The 12,023-nt window shown below is 36.4% G+C and overlaps 1 protein-coding gene across 7 annotated transcripts in view; it reads left to right on the top strand.

Annotated features, from left to right (window-relative positions):
- dyrk4 (dual-specificity tyrosine-(Y)-phosphorylation regulated kinase 4) overlaps positions 1-12,023 on the top strand; it is a 35,230-nt gene that overhangs the window by 17,443 nt on the left and 5,764 nt on the right. For 4 of the 7 annotated variants that reach the window (XM_058768044.1, XM_058768046.1, XM_058768043.1 and 1 more), the window contains 5 exons: positions 4,280-4,423; positions 5,284-5,425; positions 5,598-5,761; positions 6,554-6,690; positions 11,196-11,336. In XM_058768044.1, the coding sequence (XP_058624027.1) occupies positions 4,280-4,423; positions 5,284-5,425; positions 5,598-5,761; positions 6,554-6,690; positions 11,196-11,336 (728 nt within the window). Of the gene's footprint in view, positions 1-2,585; positions 2,670-4,279; positions 4,424-5,283; positions 5,426-5,597; positions 5,762-6,553; positions 6,691-11,195; positions 11,337-12,023 lie in introns of all 7 variants that reach the window. The other 3 variants (XM_058768040.1, XM_058768042.1, XM_058768041.1) reach the window with 1 other exon arrangement.

Below are 12,023 nucleotides of genomic sequence, written 5' to 3'. Positions count from 1 at the left end.
GGAAACTATAATTACAATAGGGCTAACATATAATGCTGTTATCAAAAGAAAAGTGTGTGTATGTGTATATTTGTGTATAAAATATATAGGTATATATAGTTAAGCCTATATATACTTTTCAGAAGAAGAAAATGTGGTTACCATGGTAATTTTGTAAGGGACTATAAAGAACTTCCTCAGGTTGTTTTATTTGGTTATTTGCTCAGATTTCATTGCACTTCGCCTTCTAAGAATCGTAACTCACAGTAATATGAGATTCTATTTGATTGCGTTCCGTTCTGTGTATTTTCAGTTTTATTGATGATATAGTTTAGAGTGCAAGGTTACAATAAATTATGTAAGTCCCAATCTTCTATTCAGCCTGCCACTCCAGCATTGAGATTTATCCCACTGCTGTGTGTAATGAATTGCATTGGCAGCAGTGCATTGTCTGTGTTCTGTCAAAGATTGATGTTAAAAGCACCCCTTGCACCCCATGAGTATATTTGGTCTGAACATGTGATGCTTAGGATGCTTAAAAAACCTCAAGCCAGTGTCTAAGTATGAACCATCCTTTAAGGTGACTGTCAGCAAATGATTCAGTACTGAGCTTCAAGTTACTATGAAAGGCATTAAGAGTCTTGAGTATTAAGGACAGCATATATTTGAGCCTTTTAGGGTGTGGTTTGTGTTTCACCCATGACCATAGTTTCTTCTTTATTGGGGTGACCTAAATCATCTATTGGTCTGTCTGTGTATGTGATACCAAAATGTGTAAAAACCATTGGTGGTGGGCTTAAACACCAATTTATTTGTTAAAAAAGCATACGGGATATAAAATTGGGCACAATGTAGAGTGAAAGTCATTGGTTTAGCTCACAGTAGACTCTTAAAAATAAAGGTTCCACAAGGGTGTTTTCAAAGTGATGCCACAGAATAACCATTTTTATTTCCCCAAAGAACCTTTCAGTGATCTGCTCTTATAAGAACCATTTTTCTTAGTGCAAAGAACACTTTATCCATTATAAAGACCTTTTTGTGAAATGGAAAGGTTTCATGAATGTAAAAGGTTCTTCATGGAACCATAGATGTCAATGAAGAACCTTTATTTTTAAGAGTATGTTTTAGGGATGCATTGATATAAAAATTCTGGCCAAAAATTGTATTCATGATTTTTTTAAATTCTATTCTATTTTGTTTTAATAAATGCTACAATCAAATTTAGCTATCACAACATTAACCTGTAAGCAGCATGACAAATTTATATTCATTTTGAGATTTACTAAATATTACATTTTACAGTGTTATTAAATTGTTAACATTTTTAAAGATGAACTTTAAGTGAGCTTGCAGCTAAATTAAATTTTACAATTAAAAATCCAATATTAACCAATTGCTATAAATTAAATCTTACATTAGCGGATAAAAATAAATAGCATTGTCTTGTATTCCAGTAATCTTGGTTGTATTTACAACTTCGAAAACATAATTTTTAATGTTGTGGTACCAATATTTTGTGCATCCCTAATCAATATAGATCAGAAAAATGTCAAATCACCCAAGGAATGCAATTTTTGAAGCATTTTATTGGCGAATCTATCTCACCCTTGCATTGCACACTGACCCACATTGTAACACAAAGCCCTTGGTCCTGAACATAGCAACTCAAAGGTGTTAATATTTGAATGAGTCTTTTAAGGCCCGGGGCTCACATTGCACAGCTGACCGGCCGCAGTCTAAGTGTAACAAATTTTTACTGCCTGTTTTCTAAATGCATCTCTTTGTTGCTGTCACACTGGAATCCATGTACTCTCTGATCCCTCCATAAGCCAGAATGTGCTTCGCTGCATGTGAATGAATGCAGTTAAGTCCCAACACATCAGCATGGCTAACCCTCCCGCTGCTTGGCCAAAAACCACCATATGTTTTGGACTCTGCAAATAATCACCCTGTGGATTAAGGGTGTGAGACCCACATAAATCTCCAAGGTGTGTATACAGGTGAGATTATCCCATTGTCTGTATGTTTCTTGGCCAATCTGTTTGACTTCTGCTACAGGCCCACCCAATATCCTCTCTTTGTATCTCACCCCCCCACCACCCGAGAGGCTCTAAGTTTAGCTGGAGCTTTTCATCCGTCCTTATGCTGTCTGTCGGCACTATTGACGCACGCTCCAACTGATTAAGATGGATGTGGGCCTGTTTTCTCGCATGTCCGCAATCATGACTGATTGTAGTCATCGCAGGTCCCCTGATATCCTTGAACGCTCAGCGTTTGTGCTCAAGAGGAACATTAGTTAGGAGCTGATTGCTGTGAAGTGTGAAGTACCAGTCTGCAAATCACGACTGCCCTCTACCATGAGGTCAAACTGAATCATTTGACGTGGTGGGCATCATTGAAATGCTATTAACGTGCTTTTGAATTAAAAACAAGCAACCTTGGTGTACTGAACATGAGTCATCCACTGTGTTGAATAACACAGAGCGAGCGGAGATGAATCCTGGAGTTATATAGCCAGCATCCCACACATAAGACTGTGGATGTGGGTTGCAAGAGTGCGCCCACTCGTCACGCTCATGACGTCTTTCCTCCGCTCTCTTTCACAGTCAGCCAGACCCGAGGCTTTCCCTCACCCCCACAGGTCTCAGGCCGAGAACACAAAAATAGGACCCAACTGCACCTACTCACAGGTGAGACTATATTCATAGAGAAAGACATAAGCGGTTACTTAACAGTGATGATTCATTTGTATTGATTCGGCTTTGTGAATCATTCTACTGTAAGGCTGGTTCTGTCTGGGAGGAAAACTGTGAGATGGGTGCAGGTGTTGTGAACAATTCGGTCTACCTGTTGAATCAAATCTGTCTAGGACGCAAAGCGATTTCATTGACTGAAAGAACTCTTAATCGATAATGCCTGACTAGAAATCCTACAAAATAGCTTTATGATATACACTACCATTCAAAAGTTTGGCATTGGAATAGTTGGATCAGGCATTACGAACAAGGATCCTAAGCTTACTCAACTCCACAGGTGGACTGAATTGTTTGAGTCACCATAATTACTGTAGACACTGTGGAAAACACGTTCCTCCAACGTTCAGATAATTGGTTGTCTGATTATTATATTTTACAGCTGGCATCATCTAATCTTGAATATTGACGTGACACAGGTGAAGGTCTGTAATTTCTGTGCCACTCGCGTCAATTTATCATGAAAAATTTAACAGACTTAATAATAAACAGCAGTATTTACAAGACGTGTTGCGCAAAGACATCAGTGAGCAGTTATTTTATGTAATGAATGAAGCAAATCATCTAAACAAACTGATTCACTAAATTAATTAATTAACTTCCCAACACTATTACTCAAAATTTTTTGGCTTAAATATACAGCTGATGCTTATGTGTGAATAGGCTCTTCCTTTATTTGCCGCTATATATAGATGACAATGGATGATCCCTCCAAGCACCTATGGAAAGCATTGTGTTAAATCTTTAATGTTGAGTGTGAAATGACCCCCTAACAGTTGTCATTAACTAAAAGCAATCTCTTCACAGGTGCTAACAGCTGCTCATAATAAACCGCTTGGCATAGTGCCTCTGAATGTGGAAATCCGTTGATTCGATTGTGGTTTGAACGCACAGCTGCGGTACCTTAGCAGTGCACGTTGTTTACGCACAGCCTACTGTATTCTTGTAGGTCTCTGCAGGTGCCCCTATGCTATATTTAGCTACTGTTTCTATGTGTCATGATCAAGTTGGCAGAAGTTGCAGTATCCCCAGAACATATGAGATTGAATATCGCATCTATCTATAGACACACTTGCTCTTTTTTCAGCCCAGAAGTTTGTTGAGCACTGGCTTTGAACCGTGAGATGGGGGAAAACCTGCAAGCTATGAACGAGCCCCTCCCTTGTGCAGTGCCCTACATTTGTTTCATAGCGAGGGAACCTTTTATTTGACTCCTTCCATAAGAATATATTGAAAAAAGGAACAGTATAGAGAAAATCTGTATCCTTCACTTTTATTACACCCCAAATGTAAGATTTAGAGCATATATTGGTTCCTCTGATGGGGTGTGTTGTGAAAGACTGCTGTATCGCTGCTTTTGTCCCCACCTCAGTCTCAAGCGCCGCTGAAATTCCATCCTCTACGCAGGGGGTCCGGTTCACTGGGGCCGTTGGCCACTAGCCTTGTGTGAAGCTCACGTATCTTTCCCCCCGTTTGGCCCTTGTTACTGATTTGTAGAGTTTTTCATGTTGAAAAGTACTTAGAGTATTGTATCTTTTGTTTTTTAGAAGTGTGGGACGGGGGTTGGTACTTTGCCCCAGCTAGAGGCTCCGGTCAAGCAAGTTCTGGTGACCAATGGCAAACTTCTGCATTCGAATGGAACCTTACCCAGTATCGTCAAACAACTGGTGCAAAGCACTCAAGGGAATCAGGTGGGATAACACTCAGAAAATGAAACTACAGTTATCATCACTCACTCTCATGTCTATACAGTCTTCTATGACTTCTCTACAACACAAAACGAGATTTGTTTTGATGCAGATTTTTTCCATATAACAACTGTTAACTTAATTATATCGGTCAATCTCCAAAAATCACAAATGACCCATCAGAAATACCCATTGTTGGGGAGTAACAGCATTATGTAATTGAATTACAAAATAAATGTAACTGTAATCAGTTACAGTTACTGTTACAGTTTCAGAGAAAAAAAAAAAGTGTAATTAAATTACAATTACAAAGGGGTTACATCTGAATATTTCTTGTATTATTTACCATTTCTTGTTATGATTTCAAATCTGTATTTAACCTCAGAACAATCTCAAAGTGAAAAGAGGTGCTCAAGTCTGATTTTATGGTGACTGCTTTAAAATAAAATGAACTTAATTGAAGTTGTGTGTCAATTGAATGTTTGACAGTTGAAAACATTAGTTAGAAACTTAATAATCAAAAAGTAATCAAATGTAATCAGTTAAATTACTTTAATAAAGTAACTTAAATAGTTATTACATTTTAAATAGGGTAACTTGTAATCTGTAACCTATTGCATTTACAAAGTAACCTTCCTAACACTGAAATTGCCATAAAATAGTCTAAATTACTATTAAAGTGACCGAAATTGAAGTCTGTTCCTCACAAACGTATGGTATAGCTTCAAAAGACTTTATAGTGCACAAGCCATATGGACCGCTTTTGTAGTTTTTTTGGGATTTGTACAGGAAAAGAAAAAACAATTCATATAATGGCTACATAAAGACCTTTTCTATTCTGACTTTCATTTCTTGTAACACAGGAGGAGAGGCCGAGGCCACAGTTTCCCAATCGCTTTGGTTCATCTGTGGAAAACCTCTCCGAATCCTTAACTAGGAGCATCATCAATAAGTTTGAGAAGATCAGGACATATGAGGGACAAAGGCTGCCTATGTCTCCAACAAGTATGAAGTGCTCTGGATTTTTGTTTGTTTCATGTATTTTAGAATTTAATCAATGCAATAATCACTGAAAATAGAATTAGACCACTCTAATATTCTGGTAACTCTCTGGTTAATTGGATTACATACTAGTATGTTCACTATTTATGCATGTCTTCCTTCATCTTCCAAACAGCGGCACTGAAGCACTTCCAAAACCAGCTAACAGAATATGAGAAGGAGGAGATCATGGACTACTCTGAGATCTGGTATCTGGGTTTGGACACTAAGAAGATTGAGGGCTCCCAGGGATCCCCACAGAATTCAGGCTATGACGATGAGCATGGCAGCTACTTAAAGGTTAAATATGATATATCGTATATCTTTCTGTGATTACATTATTTCGCCTGCCAGTGTTATTTTAGTATTAGTGAGATACTATTATAGTTTTTATTCATATTTTGAATTAGTTGTTATTTTCATATTTTCCATTTTAATTTTAAAGTTAAAGAAATTTTGTTGTATGTTTTTCTATTTTTTAATTATTTATTTTTTTATATGTCTATATAGTTTTTATACATTTTATTTAACTTCTGGTTTTACTTTTAGTTATTTTAGGATGTTAGTTAACTTGCTTTTAGCTACAAGTTCTTTTTTAGATTTCGTTTAATTTCAGTTAACATTTATTTTATGGCTTCTGGCAAACAGCTTAGTGGGTGACATACTGACCTCAATTTCAACTTCTCGATAAATGATGAAATTGCATTACAGCACGAGGCTGTCTAATTCAGCTACAGGCTCCCAGACTCTCATGTCTGATGTCCCACCCCATCCTCCATGAATGTGCCTTTTCAGAAAGACGTTCCTCAGGATTACTGGGCATTAGACTGAATGCCTTCAGGCTTGACAATTTAAACAGTCATACAGCAGGCATTTGCAGTCAAAACATGTAAACAGTGTCACATGTTGGGCAGTCCCGATATGTGCCTGAGTGTTAGTTAGGATATAAACAAATGAGAAACATTTATGCATCTCAATATTACCATTGAGATGTTTCTCCAAGTAACAGGAAGTCTGCCACTGCAAAGGAGACGGGAATAATTATGCTGACCTGTTTGTCAGCTGACTCTGTCCTCTAAATACTCTGTGCAGGTCCTGCATGACCATATAGGCTATCGCTATGAAGTCCTGGAGGTGATTGGGAAAGGATCATTTGGCCAAGTCTTGAAATGTTTGGATCACAAGACAAATGAGATGGTGGCCATCAAGATCATTCGGAATAAGAAGAGGTAAAATGAACCTCTAGTTCATTTATTCATTCTCATTCCCATGCAATCTTTGGTACAATCGCGATCAGCGGCCCCTAGGGGGTCCGTGGTGGTACTGCCAAGGGGGTCTGTCAATTATTGTTTGATTTCAAGCTAACTTTTGTGAAAAAATGTACATGTGAACTAAATAATAATATAATATTAAAATATTATTAAAATTGAATTGATATTAATTCAAAAATAATTACACTTCTTTTATTAATATAATATTAAGTTGAACTTAAAGTTAGAAGCTAAACTTTAGCTAAATATTTCACTGTCCCCATTATAAATAGCAATGAAAATATACACAATATTAAAAACCACTGCCTTACTAAAATAAGCCTTTTTTCAGACTTTTCCCTTCATAAGGCCATCAAAATGTCTTTAAACAGCGCTTAACTGGGTCATAGCTTACACTGGACTTGATACACTGAAAGGTGTTAAAAGGTGTCTGTTGGGTATCGCATTACGTGTCTGGGCAGAACTGATCTCACGCCCTTCAACTGCCATCGCACCTGCTTTGACTGATGCTTTAACTTTAAACCCTCTCAAAATGCAAAGCTCAGTGCTGAATACTGAAAAGCTGCTCTGAATTTGCTCTCAGAAGTCTTTTTTTAGGTTTATATAATATACAATAGTTGCATTAAAATTAGCTAGAAAGTCCATACATTTAGGCTGTCTACAGTAATCCAAATACATTTGAAAATGCATCATTTTCTCTGCGTTTTTGCCTTCTATCCACACTGAGACAACGTTTTTGTCCTGCGAAAATGTAGCTTTTTGAAGACGCTCTCCTAAGTAGATGAATCAGAAAACACTGTTTTCACATTCTAGTGTGCAAATGATGCAAGTTTAATCACATGCCTCATATTGTACCGATAGATATGTTTAGACCAGTATTGTGCCTGTTATGGGCTGTTCATTTTCACAATGTTGCTAAAGATATGCTACTTTGTGGGTCAATATCACCATAGAGTGCCTTTAAACCCTCACAATACTCAAAACTTTTGGTTTTAATTTCCCATTCGCTTTGTCATATCATAAACAGTAGACACTCAAGTACTATAGAAACATATTAGCTCTTTTTTAGATAATTATGGGCCATTATTCAAAGCATAAACCATAAGATATGTCCACCCTGTCATGGACATATACATTACTGTTAAATACGTTTTCATCGCAAAATTAAGATGCAAATTATATTTTCTGAAAGGTATGATGTTCCTTTTCTAAACAGGGTTATTTGTTTGCTTTCAAATTATAAATACATAAAAGATTTTATGTAAACCATGTGTTTTTAAAGAAACTCATACAATTCACACATGTATTTTTTTTATTTGGAGAAAACTGTGATTTATTTTAATGCAGTTTTTTGTTTGCATGTTATTGCCCCCACACCTAGCTATTGAACACACTGGATTATACAGATATGATAGAATTATTATTTAAAATATTATTGTAAAATATCAAGATGACAGGGTGGACCAGCACATGACGTTGTGGACACATAATGCAGAACACACAAATCATGACAAAATATGAAAATGAAACATTTATTCAACTTCTAAAAAATAATATAATAATAATAAATAATATAATTACATCAATCACATTGATATACCACCTCCTCCCCATTCATTTTCATTCAGTCCTCCCTGTCATGCGTCTGTCCACTCTATCTAGTCTAAATGGCCGACAGGGTGGACATTTTGGAGCGACAACAGGGTGGACATTTTGAGCTTCAATTAGCATATTAGCTTACAACAAACTGTGACTAGCTAAATATTTGGTTTGGTTGTTGAAGAGAATTTGGTATATTTAAACTTACATATTTTGAAAATACTGTATTCTAATCACTTCTGGCATATTTTATGCTGACAGGGTGGACATGTTAAGCTTGGGAAAAGCAAGTAAGCAAACACAGACGAAGAAAATTTGTCAATTGAAAAGTCACCAACTTATTCACCTCAGCTTTTGAAATTCCCGCCACTGAAGGGACAAAAAATCTGTTGTCCTGATGTCACTAAAGGGGATGGCCTTTTCTTAAATGGGCGGCTTTCCCAACACGACAGGGTGGACAACCATTCAGGGGACATGGATGAACTCTTCTATTTTATTAAATAAAAATATAATTTTTATGACCAACTGATCAATACACTCAAATTGAGTTTAACAAAAAATTAACAAAATATTAATAGAGGACAAAAAATTTACATTTTATGATTTGACTCAATCAAATTTAATGAGCAGTGCATGGGACATAGCAAAATAACACGCATCCTCTTACACAAAACTAAGAAAAATCTAGAAAATGTATCTAAAGAGCCAAGTAATGCTTTTGTTATGAATATAAAAACTTAGCCTAATATAACACACCCTTTCATAGTTGTTTTTATGTTAAGTTATCATGGCAAATGAGTTATTTATGTACAGGACACCAAAAGGCACCCTACAGTGATACTGACCCTTGTACAATCTTCATATCACAGTCCGATGACAGATGACAGAATTTTTGCGATTGCTGTCCTGTGGCAAAACATGAGGGCAGTTGTGTTTTAGACCACACATATAATGGTGCTTCAGTGCAACCTGGATGTATCAATGCATGGTGAGATATTGTACTAAAACCGTTATCTTGCCAGAAGAATAGTGTGAGAACTGTATAATCTTTAAAGAGGTTTTACGGATGTGCAGTGAGCTGAATTTAGCATTTTTTGACATTTCAGTGTGGATAAGGAACTTCTTGGCTTGAAAACACTATAGTGTGGACAAAGAGTGATTTGAAACAAAAACGGCATTTTCAAATGTATCTGGATTAATGTAGAAGTAGCCTTAGCATCTAAAATGTTGGCCGTATTTCGAATATCCGAATTTCTGTCATGAAACTCTAGATGGCGCAGTCTGACAAGTTCAAACTCAATCTGACATAATGACATAATCATTCACATGGCTCAGCTGATTGGTTTCTTTTCGTATCAGCAGCCAATGAGCTTGCTGCTCAACTAGGGGTGTGCGATATATATCGTCTGCGATAATATCGTAATTGTTGTTTTAACGATGTGCAATTTGACATTATTGAGTATTTTGCAAAAACCAAACAGAACACCTATGGAGTGCACGCTTACATTACGTGATGAAGTCTAGACTAGAGCGCGTGCGCATTTAGAGTGTGTTCTTTCACTGCATGATTCAGTCTAATAAAATGCATTAAGAATGATCACAAAATTCAAGATACGGGGGCAGAAAATGCATGCAGAAAATCACATGAACAGTGCCGTTTTCTTCTTGAAAAATCAGCATGATTACAAATGTGATACTGATTTTATACAACAGTTCGATAAACAATAAGTTAATATTTAGAGACTTAAACACCATAATGCCTGTTTTTGCTCCATTTCGCCAACAAAAAATAATTCCAAACAGCTACAGCACTGTTTTGCGTCTCTGAGCAACATGACGATGTTGTTTCGTTCCTGAATGAATCAACCCTTTAAATGATTCGGTTCAGTCGCAATGACTCACTTATTAACAGTGACTTGCTGCCACCTACTGGCGATTTTAATTTCACATTCAAAGTATCTTTTCATTTTAAAATAATTTCAAATATCAGTATTCGATGTTTTATGTTTAAAATATCAAAATATTATGCATTTGTAACTGCAGGTTAAAGCACTCCATGTCCTAAACAGTGTGTAAATACATCTAAACACAGTATGTAAATGCCTCTTCAGATGCAACTTCTGCAAAGATTAATTTTGTTTCATTTGTTTGGTAACAGCCTAAATGTCTTATCATTCTAATTGACTGATTAAATGTAACAATTTGATTCAAAAGATGCACACTTTTAGGAAAAAATGGCTTTTTTAAAGGTAAAATCGCAGGTAAAAATGAATTTAAACTTATATGAAAAGATTCATTTCTATCACTAATTTGAACTGACCACACAGAATATGAAGAATATCAAAAACGGCAGCTGTCCACGGTAGTCAGATATCAGCACAATAACACACTCTGCAAAATATTGTCTAATTATCGTTATCAAAAAAATCCCCAAAAATATTGAGATATCATTTTTTTTCAATATCGCACACCCCTATGCTCAACATTTAAATGCACAACTAGCACTTGTTGTAGTAGTTGTAGCGTGCTTCAGAAACCCTCCACCTTCCCCAGCTCCACCTGTGTAGATCTTCTACAGCGTGATTTCATGTATGTTATATGGGGGTTATTTCACATGTTATATGTGCAGCAGCAATATTTCTTACATGCTCAAAGCAGCAGGTCTGTGGATGTATTCGCAGTAGCAAGTCTCGATACTTGCTCTGCCACAGCAGCAGCATAGCAGATCTATTCCGCCAAGACCAAACACATTAACATCGTCATTTACTGTAGAAACACTGTCACATTAGGAAAAATAGTAATAATATTCTGCATATTGATAAAGTTAATAATAATTGGTAAGCTATGTTTCTTTTGACCTTCAGGTTCCATCATCAGGCTCTTGTAGAGCTGAAGATCCTAGATGCCGTGCGGAGAAGAGACAGAGATAACTGCCACAATGTCATTCACATGAAGGAGTACTTCTACTTCCGCAACCACCTGTGCATCTCCTTCGAGCTGCTGGGGTGGGTGTAAAATACTGGAATCATTTAGATGGACACATAATCTATTTCAATTGATACTATTAAATCTGTACAGTAACACATGTTAAACGTGGGAGTCACGTACTGGACTTAAATAGAATACTTCCCTGTAACTACAGCTTATTATAGACATCTATTTAAAGTAACTATAAAGCCATTTTACTACCATATTTATGAGTGAAATGGGATATTCAACTAAAAATAAATCAAATTAATTTGAATGCATTTTAAAAAGTACTGTAATTAATTTTACATATTTTTTTAATCTATTTATTTTTTATGTAGATATTTATTATTCCATTTTGATTTCATGTTGGCTTTAAGTTCTCCAGTAGACCATATAGCCAAGGTAAAAACGGGTAAACAAAATTATGTTTTGTTGTTGCAGATCATCAAATTAGTTATTATGATTCATTAGTTAGATGTCACATTAGCCCAGGGTGGTGGTTTGTCCGGACGGTTGCCATATTTAGGTGTGAAGTGAGAGTTTCCTGGTTAAGACCTTTAGGGCTCTGGGTAAAGTGATCAATTAAGTCGCTTTGCAGGAAAAGCAGCTTCATCTCTGGCAGTCTGACCTTTAGAGGACATCAGATGCGTCCTCCCCGTCTTCGGTTACAGTCACAGAATCCTTTAGTTAATGCCTTGATTAGGCCCCTATCTCTTTCCTTG

Source organism: Onychostoma macrolepis, chromosome 25 (assembly GCF_012432095.1).
Source record: "Onychostoma macrolepis isolate SWU-2019 chromosome 25, ASM1243209v1, whole genome shotgun sequence".
Lineage (NCBI taxonomy): Eukaryota > Metazoa > Chordata > Actinopteri > Cypriniformes > Cyprinidae > Onychostoma > Onychostoma macrolepis.
The sequence above is the reverse complement of the archived record's forward strand: the minus strand, read 5'-3'. Positions and strand labels throughout refer to the sequence as shown.